Source organism: Larus michahellis, chromosome 14 (assembly GCF_964199755.1).
Source record: "Larus michahellis chromosome 14, bLarMic1.1, whole genome shotgun sequence".
NCBI classification, from domain to species: Eukaryota; Metazoa; Chordata; class Aves; order Charadriiformes; family Laridae; genus Larus; species Larus michahellis.
Window position 1 is genome coordinate 12,805,114 of NC_133909.1, and position 14,416 is coordinate 12,819,529.

Genomic DNA, 14,416 nt, shown 5'->3' on the forward strand with positions numbered 1-14,416 from the left:
CCATGCCTGTGCTCAGCCAGCCATAGAATCACCTCCAGAGCCGGCTCCCCGGTCCATTTACACACGTGCTGCACACATCAGTTCATTCTCAATTTTTTTTTTTTTATTTATTTAGAAATAATAAAATAAGACATAATATATAAAAATCTGTACAATCCACAATTTGTGCAGTACATTAGGAAGACTTTGATACAAAAAGGCTGCAAACAGGAAAATAGTAATGGACAACTGTCAGATGCCTCGATTGTTCACCTTACAATAGCTGCAGGCCAAAAGTCGTTACAAAGTCAGTTTCTCGTGGGCTGTGGGATGGCAACTATGCAGCACCCTTCTACTTTACAATGGTCGTGAGCAGCCATAATTTAAAGACATTACAGTACTTCTCAGTTTTACCTTGTAATCCATTATGAAAAAGAAGACCTAAGAGAACAAATAAAACATCTGGACCCTTTGTCTTTTCCGAGAAGAGCGAGTGCTGAACTACCACCACAGAAGTTTATCATGGCTGGGAGAGAGGATCGTTAAACGCGGCTAATAAGTAGTGATTTCTACCCTTGCTACTTAACCAAGGACAACTCGCACGGAAGAGACAGAGGAAAGACGCGATCCATCCCCACCTGCCTCGGAAATGCTCTTTTGTCACTGTACGCAGTATTATGTTTTAGACAATGTGTCTCATTCAAGTATTTTCAGGGAAGGGCAGAAATAACATATTCCCCCCCAGACCCTAAGCGAAATACAGTATAAACCTTCTGTGCGAGCCAGTTGAGCCAACTTTATCCTTGATAAAGAGGCGGAACCAACGCCTGTTGGAGCCTGCGGGTAGAGCTCAGTCAGTTTAAAGGGCTCCTAATTAAGCATCAGCTTGGCCCAGGATCGTCGGGAACTGAAGAAACGCTGTCAGTCACTGTCTAGTCCTTAAAAATAACATTTTTAAAAAAATGACTAACCCAATTTGCTGCTGTAGAAGTGTGCTACGATAGTCTGTCCTACACCGGGTTTACCGCGGCGAGTTGAGAAAATACAGAAATGATGGACAAGGGGGAAGGGTACCATGGAGTGTACATTGCAGGTCTCTTCCTAGCAGCTTCCCGGAGCCAGAGGCCGAGTGCAATTCTGCAATGTGAGATTCAATCGGCAAAGACAAAGGGTTATTTAAAAAAAAAAAAAATAAAATAAAAAGAATGCGGCAGAGAGTGTAATGGATTACCTCCATGCACACCCTTGACAAGACTAGCACTTGGAAAGCTGGTAACTTTTAAAAATGCCAGTAACTAGAACATGTTCTCAAATGAAAAGTCCATGCTTAAAAATAAATAAAGAGAAGTTCATAGCATTAGGAATCCTATAAGGCTTGCAAGTATTTGCTAAAAATCATGCTAACCGGTAGCATCTAGGTACTAGCTAGCCGAGACTGCCGAGCAGAATTTATACTTTTTGTGGCTTTTCCTTTTCTTCTTCTCCTTGTCCTCCTTTACAGACTTCTATTTACATTTGGCTTTAAATATGAAAATACTTGATAAACTTTATAAAATGTACATTTTAAAAATATTTCTGAAAAACTGACTTGAAAAACAAAACAAAACAAAACAAAACAAAACAAAACAAAAACCCCAAACCTCTGCACCAGAAGTGTTAAGGGGGAGGGGATTTTTTTTTTTTTTTTTCCCCCTCTGAATTTCTTTTGCTTTAAAGAAACAAACCGAATCCTGCGTTTCCCCGTCCCCCCGTCTCTCACCCCTCCCTCGAACATCTCAAGTATCACGTAGTGGGAGCACTGTGCACCTGGGGGACGCCGACCCGGAGAAAAAGTCCCCTTTCTCCCGCTCAGCCGCCCTTTTCCACCCCTTCCCCATCGCGTTTCCACGCACCCTCTGTTCCACTGAATACTCTTTGGTTTAGTTATTTTCCTTTTACACGAGTATCACAATAGCAGCACTAGCAGCACTCAGTTGTCTTCGCTACTGTTGACCCAGAAACTGCAATCAAATCGCCTTTATGTGTTCAGCCTTTCCTTTCTTTTACGTCCCCCCACCCCAGTAACAGCCTCAGTACTTGCACTTCATCATCTGCCCTCTCTAGTAGCCAAATCTGTGTTTACAATGTCGAATTTCCACAGTCTCGAACCCACCCAACTGCAGATACCGTCTTATCAGAAACCAGTTCATTGCAGGCATTTCTTTCAGGCAGGGCTGGAAGGGGCCGGAGGCCTTCACAGATATCCGTTTGCAGAAGACATTAGACCTAGAACAAGCTGTTTTTTAATGGCATACAGTGATCCAATACTGCAAGAGTTGACTAGGATTATCGTCCCCACCGCCACCCCTCTCGCCCTGCTCCTCGGGGAGCAGGCGTGAAGCCCAGGCTCGCTGCCTCCTTCATCTTAGAGGCACCGGGAATTTAAAGCCTTCGGGGTGAAGGAGCCAAAATACCACTCGAGCCGGAGCTTCGCAGGAGGTCACAAAACCCGCTGGGAGCTCGGAGACACGTCTCATCCACCGACCGCTCAGCAGGAGACGGGTCTCGCTTTGCAGCCTCGTCCTCCCCAAATGAGCAGGAAAATACGCTTTTTCTGACACCCTGGCCCTGCTGAAGAGAAGCATTTTTTACAAAATGCCACAATCCCCGCGCCATCCCCAAGCGCCGTGTTGGAAAAGTTCTTTTTTTCCTCGCTCTTACCCTCTCCCTTCCTCTTCCAAAAAAAAAAAAACCAAACCCTCTTCCTGGGGATTTCTCTATCGCTCGGCTCGTCTGCGCCTATTGCTCCAGCAGCGATAGCCCCCCGCCGCGGCCCGGCGGCTCGGCCCGGCCCTGGCATGGTTTAACTGGTGACACCAGGGCAGCCACGGGGCTGGGGTGGGCGCTGAGGGTGGCTCAGTTTCCAGGAGAATGGCTCAGCGCCGAGGTCCAGCGCCGGGTTGGGAATGTCCGCACCGACGCTGGACCTGCTGCGGCAGCCCGGCTCAGCGGGCGAGCGGCGAGGAGAGATGTCGGCTTCTTTGTCTTGCCCCAACCGCCCTTCTCTTTATAAGAAAGGAAGGGAGTTTATATCCCCATGGAAGAGCAGGGGGGAAGGGGAGGAGTCCTAGCTCACTTTAGATCCCAGTCTTAAGCTTTTAGAATAAGGTGCAAAATAAAGGTCTTGAAAAGAAAAGAGAAAAAAAAACAAAAAACAAAACCAAAAAAAAGTGTCTGAGGTTTGAAATTTTTTTTTGTTTCAAGCAGCCTGTTCCTTTTCTTTTTTTACTTTTTTCTTTTTTTTTTTTTTTTTTTTGTAAATAAACTCCGCTGTGCAAAACTGTGCATTTTCTTTGGTATCCATTTAGGTAGTTTTAACTTAGTACTTTTTCTATGTGTGTATATATATATATTTTTTATTTCATTTTTCCTTTAGAATTAAATTCTCCCCCCAAAAATCATAATTTTGCTGGAGGCTCCTGATTGGCCTGATATTACGTAATGCCCCTTATGTAATTGGAAAGAGAGAAATTGATTCTTGCTATCAAACTACTGGCCTCAAAAGGAATTTAGACTTTCTGGCAACATCGGCCCCTCTGAAGTGATCGCGAGCTTTTCAACCCAAAAAGTTCAACACTGACTTTTTTTTCTTTTTTTTTTTTTTAAATTACACAAGAGAAAATAAAAACTACACTGCAACAAAAATAACCATTTGTGTTCATGTAGTTAGCAGCAGCTCTTTAAAAAATAATTATAATAATAATAATAAGGCAGAATCTTGCCTTTGTTATGCCATTAAAAACATTCTTGTTCCCTAGAGAGAAGCATTCTGGAAAAAGTTGAAAAAAAATAATAATAACCCAACCAAAGCTTGCCTGCAAGTTCAAGTTTTGTAAAAAAATATATACATAATTTATTCTACAACATATGTGCCTTCTGTTCATACTTAGACATGTTTAGTGCTTTGTGTTTAGAGTTCATTTTCTGTCGTCCCTCCTCTGAGGACAGCCCTAAAACCAGCCTGGGTTTCTCAGGTCTGCTTGCCTTCACCCCCCTCTTCAACAGTACCGTTGTCTGAAAACTGTTCTGGGCCAACTTCTCAGGTCAACGTGCCTTTGACCGATAGATGTGGTTTGTGTTTTTTTTCCTTTCAACCGAAAGAGAGAGGAAGAGTTTGTCAGTCATATTTCCGACTCCCGCCGTAGTGGCCGTGGCTCTAGAGGCACCCCTGCTTGGTTGTGGTGGTCCATGTCCGGGTGGGTGTCTGTGCTCATGCTCTCAGGCACCCCAGTGTCAATCTCGTCCTCCTCTTTGCTGGTGAGGGCCACTTCGTTCTCGTAGCAAAAGGAGTTTGCGTTAGAGAGAATGTATTTCTTTTCCGCTAAGTCTCTGGCACTACAGATGGGTGTGTTGGGCACTTCGTATGTTTTGTGGAACCTGGAATAGTCCACTTTGTAGTAGTTTTTCTCTTCAAAGAGTACGGGCTCGTAGCGGTGGCCCCAGAGGATTTCATTTGCCAGATATGAGCTACGGCACTGGGTAGTCATGGCGGTAGCTTCCACCATGCCCTCTAATATTACTACAATTTCAAAGTCAGCATTGTCCATGTCTTGTTTGCTCAAGTCATACAAAGGACTGTCTTCATCTATTTCATGTACTATCGTAATTGGGGAGACCAGGAATATGCGGTCTATCCCGCTGTCAAACCCTACATTGATGTCTATTTGATCCAAGGGGATGTACTCCCCTTCCGACGTGATCCTGGATTTGAGGAGCTGCGCTCGCACATGTGCCTCCACCAAGTGGCTTTTCCTCAGGTTTCCAACACGCCACATCAGGCACAGTTTTCCATCTCTCATGGCCACCACGGCATTGTGGCTGAAGACTAGAGTTTCATTTCTCTTTTTTGGCTTAGCCATCTTTGCCATGACAGCACCAATGATGAAGGCATCAATGATGCAGCCTACTATAGACTGGAAAACCACCATGAAAACTGCGATGGGGCACTCGTCTGTGACACACCTGAAACCATAGCCGATCGTGGTCTGGGTCTCAATGGAGAACAGAAAGGCTGCGGTGAAGCTGCTCACTTGAGAGACGCAAGGTTTGCTGTTTTCTTGATTCTCCAGATCTCCATGCAACAGTGCAATCAACCAAAACACACAGCCAAAAAAAAGCCAGGAGAGGATGAAAGTCAGGCAGAAGATAACTAGCATCCACCTCCAGCGGATGTCCACGCAAGTGGTGAAGATGTCTGCCAGGTATCGCTGTCCCTTCTCACCCACGTTAATAAACTGGACGTTGCAGTGGCCATCTTTTTTGACAAAGCGGCTCCTGCACTGCTGTCTGGTGTGTACCTTACTCTTTCCATTCCCAAAGCCGTTGGCAACGGCCATGGTTGCCAGCTTCATGCCGTCCTCTTCCGAAGACACGATGCTGTAGCGGTTGGTTCGCACGCTGCCCATCACTACTGCTGTGGACTGAGGTGCTTCTGCTTTAGAAAACAGTCTAAGTTTCTGCAAAACCCTTTGGAGAAACAGTTTTGAAAGTTCTAGAGGAACACACACACACAGAAAAACTGGGGAGAGGCCGGAGTCCCCAAAAGCCCTTGGATCAACCAAGGACAGTCTTCTGGCATGCAGGGTTAGCTTAACAAGTAACCGTCATAGAGAGGACATGGTCTGCAAGAGAAAGAGAAACGTCATATTAGATCTCGGAGGAAAAGGATAAGGAATCAAACCTGAAAGCATCAAGTAAAATTGCTCCTGTGGAGCTGCAGGAAGTTTCCTTATTCTTAACGACAGGGTTTTCTGGAGTGCACAAGCGGCGCAGCTGTGTATTGACAGAAGTGACATCATTACTGCAAAGAAGGGATCACTCTTCCCGAGCAAAAGCACTGAAGTGATCGTGTCACACAAGTCTCGGAGCAATACTCGCTTTAAAGCTGGACGTGCAAAGAATCTATCTTACTATTTACAACTCTGCTTTCTGTTTATTTCGAAACAAACGATTAGCCTTAACATCCATCTGTTCAAATATAAACACTGAAGCAGGTTTCAGTGACACGCAATGCGTCTCCCGGAGTGTTTTGCCTACGACAAACAATGGAGTGTGCAAAAGGGAAGATGACGTCTACTGAGAAAAGCAATAAACTTGGAAAAGGGAAAATGTCAGTGACTTGCATGAAATGATATCACATGTAACTTTTTCTTAAAAAAATGGACCTAAGAAAAAAGCGTTGTGTATTCTCTGCAAATGGCAGGAATAAGGGCTGCATTAGTTCCTCTTTAACTCCATAAACTCACTGGGATCTGCGCGGTTTTTACACTCACATTAGGCTCAAGGTGCAGGAAGCAAACTAAACCTCGTAACGACCCTCACCTGTGCCTGCAGATGCCACCAGCAAAAGGCTACGATGGAGAAGAACCGGCCGAGTGTCCTCCTAACACCTTTGGTAACAAGTACCACCACCTTCCCCTCGGGAGCCCGAGGCAGCCAGTTCCTTCTCCGACGGGTAACAGTTCCGAGCGTCCCGTGGGTCTTAAATGTCAGCAATTAAGACTCAGCAGAGAGGCTACAAAACCTTCTTCCTGAGGGTAGAAGCCACCAAACTTGTTTGAGGGAGGTCTGGCTTAGACCCAGGTTTAGCTTTTAACAAGTGCGTCATCCATTAAGTCATGTACTGTATATCAGGAAATGTAATTGAAATACTGCAGAGGAGAAAGGATGCATTAATGCAACTGCTCCATCCACACATGCGCCCCGTGGAGGAAAAAAAACCTAAACCCGAGTGATGAGGAATGTCTGCTGTCCATTTGTCACAGGAGAGGAGGCTTCAGTAGTGTTTACAGAGCGAGAGATTAAGCCACCATGCTCTTTGTAAATCAATATTATCAAAACTCACTTGAGTTTGTCCAAATCCTACCAAAACTGCAGCCGCCAAGGAGCAGGACCCAAAAGGAGCCCACAAAGCAGCGTCAGTACCCTGTGGCTCTTCCTCTGATTCCTATCTGACAACGGCCGTAGATAAGCGTTCAGCTCCTTTCCCAAAAGCAGCCCCTAAAGCCCCACAGAGGTGTTCCAAAAACTTGAGGGATTTCAAACAGTTTCTCAGCCCTCCCACATCCTCCAGCCACACTGCGAGGGCTTTAGGTCAGCAAACACTTGTTAGGAAAAGAGCAGGTGACAAAGACAGAACGACGTGGTGCTCCCAGTTGCGTTCTGGCTGGGCTTTTCCTTCTAAAATCTCCTTAGGGTTTACTTTTACCTTCTCTTTTTTTTTTTCCCCCTCACGCCTGTTTGTTGTGCAAGAATGCATCCCAACGCCTAGTTGCTGAGATTAGTCATCTGTGACTCCAGCAGCGTACAAGACATTTTGGCAGCTTTTGGTAGGTTCGGTAGTGCCGGGTTTTGAGTCCGGCTCTCAGCAATGCCGGCTTACGGGACGGTAGAGCTGCCTACACCGCTTGAGGATTCACTTTTCCCCCCCTCACACCTTTTTGATCGTCCCCTCAGGATATCGTTCTCAAAAATACAAAGGAACTCTTTTAATGTTCCCTTAAATTATTTTTTTTTGGGTGGAAAAATACTTCTATTAGAAACCTGAAGACAGGGGGGAAGTGAAATTACCATTAATACATTCCGTACTAAGAACTTCTTGAAAAACCACCGCATTGGTCTGCAAATCGATCACTTTTATAAACCACATCCTCTAATCACAGTCATGTTCAACTTCCACATTCAAAGTCTGTTTTGTTCCAACCTGATGGAAATACACAGCCTAGGAAACCCTTTATTTTCAAGTCTTTTTTTTTTTTTTCTTTTTTTTTCCCCTGCATTGTCCCTTGGGTTTTAGAGGAAAACTTGTGGTGAGGGAAAGATAAGCTGTAAAGTCTCAAGTGTCTGAATATGCAGCTCCCCCCGCAAAAGTCTTGACCCGAGGACATTTGTTGGAATTCCACAAATCACTGAAATCGTAACGCCGGCTTCCTGCGGTGAGCTGGCTGCAGTTAGACGTTTGGGACCTGAACTAGGTATCGTACATTGTCATATTCCATCCTCTGAGCACCTTCTACCTACTGCACCTTGCCCAGCGTTTCCCCTTCCCAGCCTCACGCTCTTGGTGCTCTGCCCTTGGGAGCAGACCTGCACCAATTTGCCTCTAATGGTCCTTAAACTCGGGGTGTGCTTGGGGGCACCCGGGGCTACCTCTACAGGCTGCCTGAAGTTTCTACGACACAGCTCTGGCATGCTCCGCTGCGGCATAGTTGTCTTCTTTCTTTTACAGCCCAACTTGCCCCTCTTCCTTGCAGCGGGGAGGATGCCGGGATGGGAGCGCGACCAGCGCCGTGCGCAGGGACCGGCCAGCGCAACGCAGCAGGTCTGACCTTGTTGCCGCTCGCGGCAGCGCAGGCCCCGCAAGATGCCCAGTAGATCCTGGCTGCCTGGTCACACACCTCATTGGCGTTCGCCCTGACTTGCTCAACTAGTTTCAGTAGAGGTGTCCCCCCCAAAAGAATCCCAGAAACAATCAAACTAGCATGAAAATCTAATGGTACTTATTTTGCTAATCCACCTGCTGCTCAAAGGCAAAACAAGTCTGCTGCCCCCCACCCCACCCCGTTATCAGTTGCTGGTGGCACTGAAGATGCCAAGCTAGTGTGGGACCAGCCCTGCAACCCTCACCAGACAAAGAAGCCAACCCAAAACCCACAAACCAACCTAAATCTTTGTATCATTGGGCCCAACGCACTGCAGCCGGGCGCACACACACGCAGCTGTGAATTCAATCATCACGAGGTGTGTTATTATTATTAATTCAGGCTACTTTCCTCCTGGAAGAGAGTAAGACTAGAGCAATGCAGCTTGTAATTACCAGCACTGGCACCCAGGCAGCGTTACAGGGAAGGGATGAGATGAGATGGGATGGGATGGGATGGGATGGGATGGGATGGGATGGGATGGGATGGGACGGGATGGGACGGGATGGGACGGGATGGGATGGGACGGGAGAGCCCTGGGCTTGCTCTGCTGCGAGGGGATGCTTGGAGGAGCAGAGAAAAACGGGGCTGTGCTGCATCTGCAGCATTTCTGAACCCACGTTTGTGGAAATGCCGTGATGAGGAGCCCAAACCCCCACTTTCCCCTTAGAGAGCATCCCCCTCCAGACCTCTCCCCAGGAAAGCCCTTCACATCTCACCTCCGAACTCCCCAACAAACAGCTTGGAGGGAATTTGTGCAGAAGGTTTAACACAGAGCAAAAACTCTGAAGTGCAAAAAGAGCCGGGGGGGGGGGGCAGGGGGGGGGTTGTGAGAGAGAGAGAAGCACTAATGAGCGCTTGGAGCGGTTATTCCCAGGCTGACGCCACACAGCCCTGCGGAACGAGCCGGGCACATGTTGCTAAGAGCAGCACCAGCACTGCCTTCGCCAGCCGCCTTCCCCTGCTGCCCTGGGTAAACAGAACAAAGGAGCCACTCGCACAGCCCAGCCTGTTCCCACAGCCCCCGCTCCCTCCCTGCTGGGCACAGCCACCCCATAACCTTCCTCCAGACCCCCCTCCGTTACTCAGAAGTCCTTCCCCAGGGCTTCTCCACTGGTTTGGGAAGGACTCAAGTTACACACAAAGCGGTGAGCTGCCTTCAGGAGGATCTGTCCTTTGCAATCAGGCGGGGGGGGGGGGGGGGTGCGAGGGAGGAACAGAAATTAAAAAAAAAAAAAAAAAAAAAAGAGCTGATGATGTAGGGAAAAGGGTGCGAAGAAATAAGAGAAAGGAAAGGACAAGTGGCGTTTGCATCTGCTGTCCTGCAAAGGAGACGGGTTCAGGATATTTCTAGCCGATGACAAAATATCTCCAAGTGCAACAGCCATCACCAGGGGGTGTACTTGGTGCACCGGCTGGGAGGATGGAAAAGCAAACAAGTGTAAAGGTGAGGCTGAAACACGGGAACAAGTGCCGGCCGGGGAGGCGGCAGCGGGCGGAGATGCGCGTCCCGGCTCGGCCCCGGCCCCGGCCCCGCCACCTGCGGGTCCCCGGCCCCAGGGCGATGACAAAGCAGTCGCTGAACCCCCGCAAATAAATCTGCCATTGCTTATCAGTATTTTTTCCTTTAACTGTCATGAGCTAAGTTGAAACAATACAGTCTCTTCACGGGCTGCCCAGCTGCAGTGTTTGTTTGGTTGTTGGTTTTGTTGGGGTTTTTTTTTCTTCCTATTTTTTTTTTGTCGCAGGATGATTAAAAATATAGAGAAAATCCCCCGTTTTCCGTAATGCAAATGAATGGAGTTACAGGTTCATTTCACACCCCGCTAAAACATTTCGGACACTCCTTTCAAAAGCACGCGTCTGATCGCTAAGGCTTGATACTTTTGACCTCTCTTGTACAGGAAACAACAGGCGAGAAGAATGGAGAGGGGATGGAGCGGTGCTACTTCTGCGACACGGAGTTGTCATGCGAACTTCCAGCCCTTCCCCAGGATAAAATATCTCGGGGGGTGGCGGGGGGGGGGGGGGGGGGGGAGGGAAGCAGCTGGTGCATGGAAAGTTATGAACATAAACAGATGCTGCAAGCAGATGCTCGAGTGTTCCCGGCATACCTATCTAATTATTTTAGGCACTGAGAATAGATCGGGGATGGTGCATGAGAAATGCGGGAGTTCCCCCTCCGAACGGCTGTGCCCGAGCCTGCCGCGCATCCAGCGACATGGAAAGCTTTATGTCGGGAATATCGCGGCGGGAATATTGCGAGGCAACCCCCGGCGCATCTCCCCGACCCCGGGGAACCAGGACGGTGGCGCCGGGTGGGCGTCTCGAATAAGATGTAGAAAGAAGGCGCTCCTTACCTTAAAGGTGGCCTTAAAGGAGGTGCTTATAGAGTTAAAAGGCTGTAAGATCCAGCAGCTGGGGGGGGGGGAGGGAGGCAGCGAAGCCAATCCCGGGGTGCCCGCCGGCCGCCGCCGCACCGCTTGCAACTGAGCCACTCAATGAGCCGCGGCCCCTTTTTTTTGCGGGCTGCCATGGGATGTTTAATAGCGGCCCCGCCGTCCCCGCCCTCGCCGCCGCCCCGCACCAATGGCAGGCGGGAGGCCGGGCCGGGCCGGCGGCGGGGCCGGAGGCGGGGGGGGGGGACGGCGGGTGCCCGGTGCGGGGGGTCCCGGGGGAAGCCGCGATGCCCCCGGCGGGTGGCCGCCGGCCCCGCGGAGGAGGCAGCGCCCGGCGCTCCCCCGGCCCCCGCTGGCTCCGCACGGCCCCCGCCCGCTGCCCCCGCGGGGACACGGCACCTGCCACGGGCGTCCCGTGTCGTCCCCCCCCCAACACACGGCGAGAAGGGCTTTTGCAAGACTTGGCTGGGAAGTGGGGCCGGTCCCGTGTGGGGTCTGTGTCCCCGCTCGCTCCAGTCTCCCCGTCCCGGGCCAGGGGTCGGAGCCCCGTGTAGGGAGGGAAAAATGCCAGAGGGAGAAGAGTTTTGTTCCTTTTGTTCTTTTCTTTTATTTCAGTGGAGGGGAATGGGGAGATGCAGCGTGTCTCCTCACAAACCCCGACCCCAACGTGCAGTAGAAGCAAATCAAGCATACCGCAGCACAGCTATTAAATGTAACATCCTTCTCTTTCACTGAAATCGAGCGTTCCTTCCAAAACAAGAGCTTTGATCCCCGAACTAAGATCTTTCGGAGCAAGGCTGGAAGCAAGAGAGGTATTTGCCTGGCTGCAGTACGCAGGATCCCTTTCTTTGTTTCATAGATCACCTGTGCCAGCTCGGGCCACAGGCTGGCTGGCCATCGCTGAAATACACAGAAATCAAAATGATTTTTAATAGCTTGTCCTCCCTACAGTGGACGTGGCCTAAGACAAAGAAAACAAGGATGAAATGCCTGGCTGGGAGCCTTGCAGAAACAAAAACAGCCTTGTAAGCACACACTGAAGTTTGCCAAGCTCCAGCGCTGACGGGCAGCGCAGGGCGGTTGGTTTCAGAGGCAGGTGGCTGCTGCGGCAGCGCTTCCCCTGCCCTCCCAAAGCCCAGCTCCCCAGCGCCGACAGCTGAAAGGCATCAGGGAGCCACGCTGGAAAACTAAAAGCAGAGGTGGCTGCCAAACGCAAGGGCTGCAGACCACACAAGCCTTTAGGAATTGGTGCAAACACCTTGAATTGCAACCCAGAACTGCAGCGGTAACCCCTGCAAAACCCGGAGAACAGGTGCTGGGGATGCTTCTGGGACAAGAGAGCATTAATCAGCACTCAGGTCTTCTGCCTGGAGCTGCTGGGGGACAGAGTGGTCCAAGTGGGTCAACCACTCTCCTCCAGGGAGCCTCCCTACAGTGTCCAGAACAGGCTCGGGATATGATTCCCTACCTTCCACAGCAACACCAGTGCCTGCAGTCACTCGTAGTTGCTTAAACTCTCCTCCTCCTCCTCATTTGTTTCCTACGTTTACAGCTCTGACATTGGCTGTCTTTAAATACTCGGTGAAAACGCTTTGCCCAAATGCTTTCTCCTGGTGTCCAGGCGTTAGGGACACACTCCTCGTGCTGCTGCTGAACGATTTCCACCAACTGCCACGACTGTCACTTCCAGGATTTGCCGAGTTCCCCATACTCCGAATGAGGAAGCACCGCATTGTTGCAGCAACAAATACAATGGCCAAATGCAGCTGGTTTTAAAAGTCCCCAGTGTTAAGTGTGCAGGATACGCAAAATTTACATGATGGGGAGAGGGGAAGAAAAGACAAGTGCTCGTGGATATTGAGCAATCTGGCACATTGGGCAATCATACTGTTTATGTGTTATTTTGGGGTGATTCTGTTCATTTTTAAGTGGAAGAAAAGTCCTATAATGCAAGTAAGTTTCTTATAATGACAAATCTGGAAAAGAAATCTATAAGAGGGAATGGCTGTATTATTTTATTCGTTCAGTGAGATGAAAATCATCAAATCCACACGATTTGAAAGCCATAGGCACAAATACTACACAGTTCATGTACCTGTATCAGAGAAAAAAATCCCTCATTCCTCCGAGTGTCCGTGCTTCTTACGGACAGCCAAAATAGCAGCAATTTGACCCACGTTGAAGAAGTATGTGGTCCTTTATACGTAAATGAAATAAAGTAGAGCCGTGATCCACTATGGCCGTTTGCTGGGGGGTGGATCCGCCCAATCTCTGCACAATATCCACAAGATATTTCAGATTACAGCCTGACCTCGTAGACTCTTACTCAGCCTTTACTCATGCGAACCAACGGAGAGAGACTACAGACCTCCTACTGGACCCAGAGATCCCAGATCTGCCGATATGAGTAAGACTTACTCACGGCAGCGCAGACTTGCAGGTCAAGCCATTTAGCGTTTCATGCTGAAGACGGGTAGAGCGTGTACATCCCGACTGTTTTACAGCTTGCTTAAAGGCAGAGCAGCTCTGCCCAGAAAGCTCTTGGAATGAAATATTGATTCTAATCTATTACACAGAAAACGAGAACGGTCACAAAGTTGTCCCTCATCTGCATGGACTTCAGCGAGAGGACTACTTCTAAGCCCCCCAAACGGGGAAGTTGGAGTTACAAGACAAGTTTCTAAAAAACCCTTTCCTGTTGCAACAACCCAGGACAAAGAGGGCGAGAGACAGCTGAAAACTTAACCCTCAAGCGTGTGGGAGGGTTTGTTTTCCTTCTCTCAATGAATGGGTTTCTAATTTGACGTAGTCTCGCTACAGAAGTCTCCTGCTGCCTCACTGCAGAGCCTCCTTACCGGAATATTAGCGGAGTTAAGTGAGATGGTCACAGTCTGAGGAGTTTTCAAGACAAGATCCGCTATCTGCAGAAGAAACGGTATCAAGGGATAAGAAGGGCTCTGGGAAGGCAGAACCTTCACATTTCATACCAGCGTAGGAGGTGTAAGAAAAGGAACCAGCCAGAAAGCGGGATGTTTTTTCTCCAACAAATTTCAGCCAGGCCCTATCGGTGAAAGAAGGGGCTTTTTCTCCCCACGTTTTCTGTTTTCCGGCATCATTCTCACCTTTGCCCACCAGAGCCCCCCCGTCCCTCAGCCTTGCAGAGATCTGCAGATGCCTCGTGGAAGCAAATTTGAGCGTTGTATTGCAGGCATAGTCCTTGCCAGCTGGGATCAGAGGCTTTAGCCCCTGTCTTACTGCACGGGAGATGTTATTAAATTGCTTTTTCTGTCTTGGCGGTGAAATGACCTAATTATCAGATTGCATTAGTCTTCATCTCTTAAAGTGGCCAAATCTGCTTTGGTTCTCAAGGATTTTATTGCCAGCTGAAAATAGCTTAATTGTATTGTACTTGCAAAGAAAACATGGTCTGGTAGAATCAAAGCAAGAATCAAAGCAGTCGGTTTCCACAAGATGAGAAGAAATGCCATAAATAACGCATTGGGTTGTTTTTTTTTTTGGTCTCGCCATTTCCATGCATGTAAACTGGCATAAGTTAGCCTTTCTTCTCTAACCATTAAG

General features: G+C 48.8%; 1 protein-coding gene across 1 annotated transcript; it reads right to left on the reverse strand.

The window, feature by feature from the left end:
• Positions 1-3,274: 3,274 nt before the first annotated feature.
• On the reverse strand, positions 3,275-10,934 carry KCNJ2 (potassium inwardly rectifying channel subfamily J member 2). The gene is made up of 2 exons (XM_074607718.1): positions 10,799-10,934; positions 3,275-5,639 (listed from the first exon to the last, which is right to left on the reverse strand). The coding sequence occupies exon 2, from the start codon at positions 5,421-5,423 to the stop codon at positions 4,140-4,142; it is 1,284 nt and encodes a 427-aa protein (XP_074463819.1). The 5' UTR covers positions 5,424-5,639; positions 10,799-10,934; the 3' UTR covers positions 3,275-4,139.
• Between the last annotated feature and the right edge of the window lie 3,482 nt (positions 10,935-14,416).

Excerpts from the sequence above, each read along its gene's own strand:
- KCNJ2 (XM_074607718.1), bottom strand. The coding sequence starts at position 5,423 with ATGGGCAGCGTGCGAACCAACCGCTACAGCATCGTGTCTTCGGAAGAG.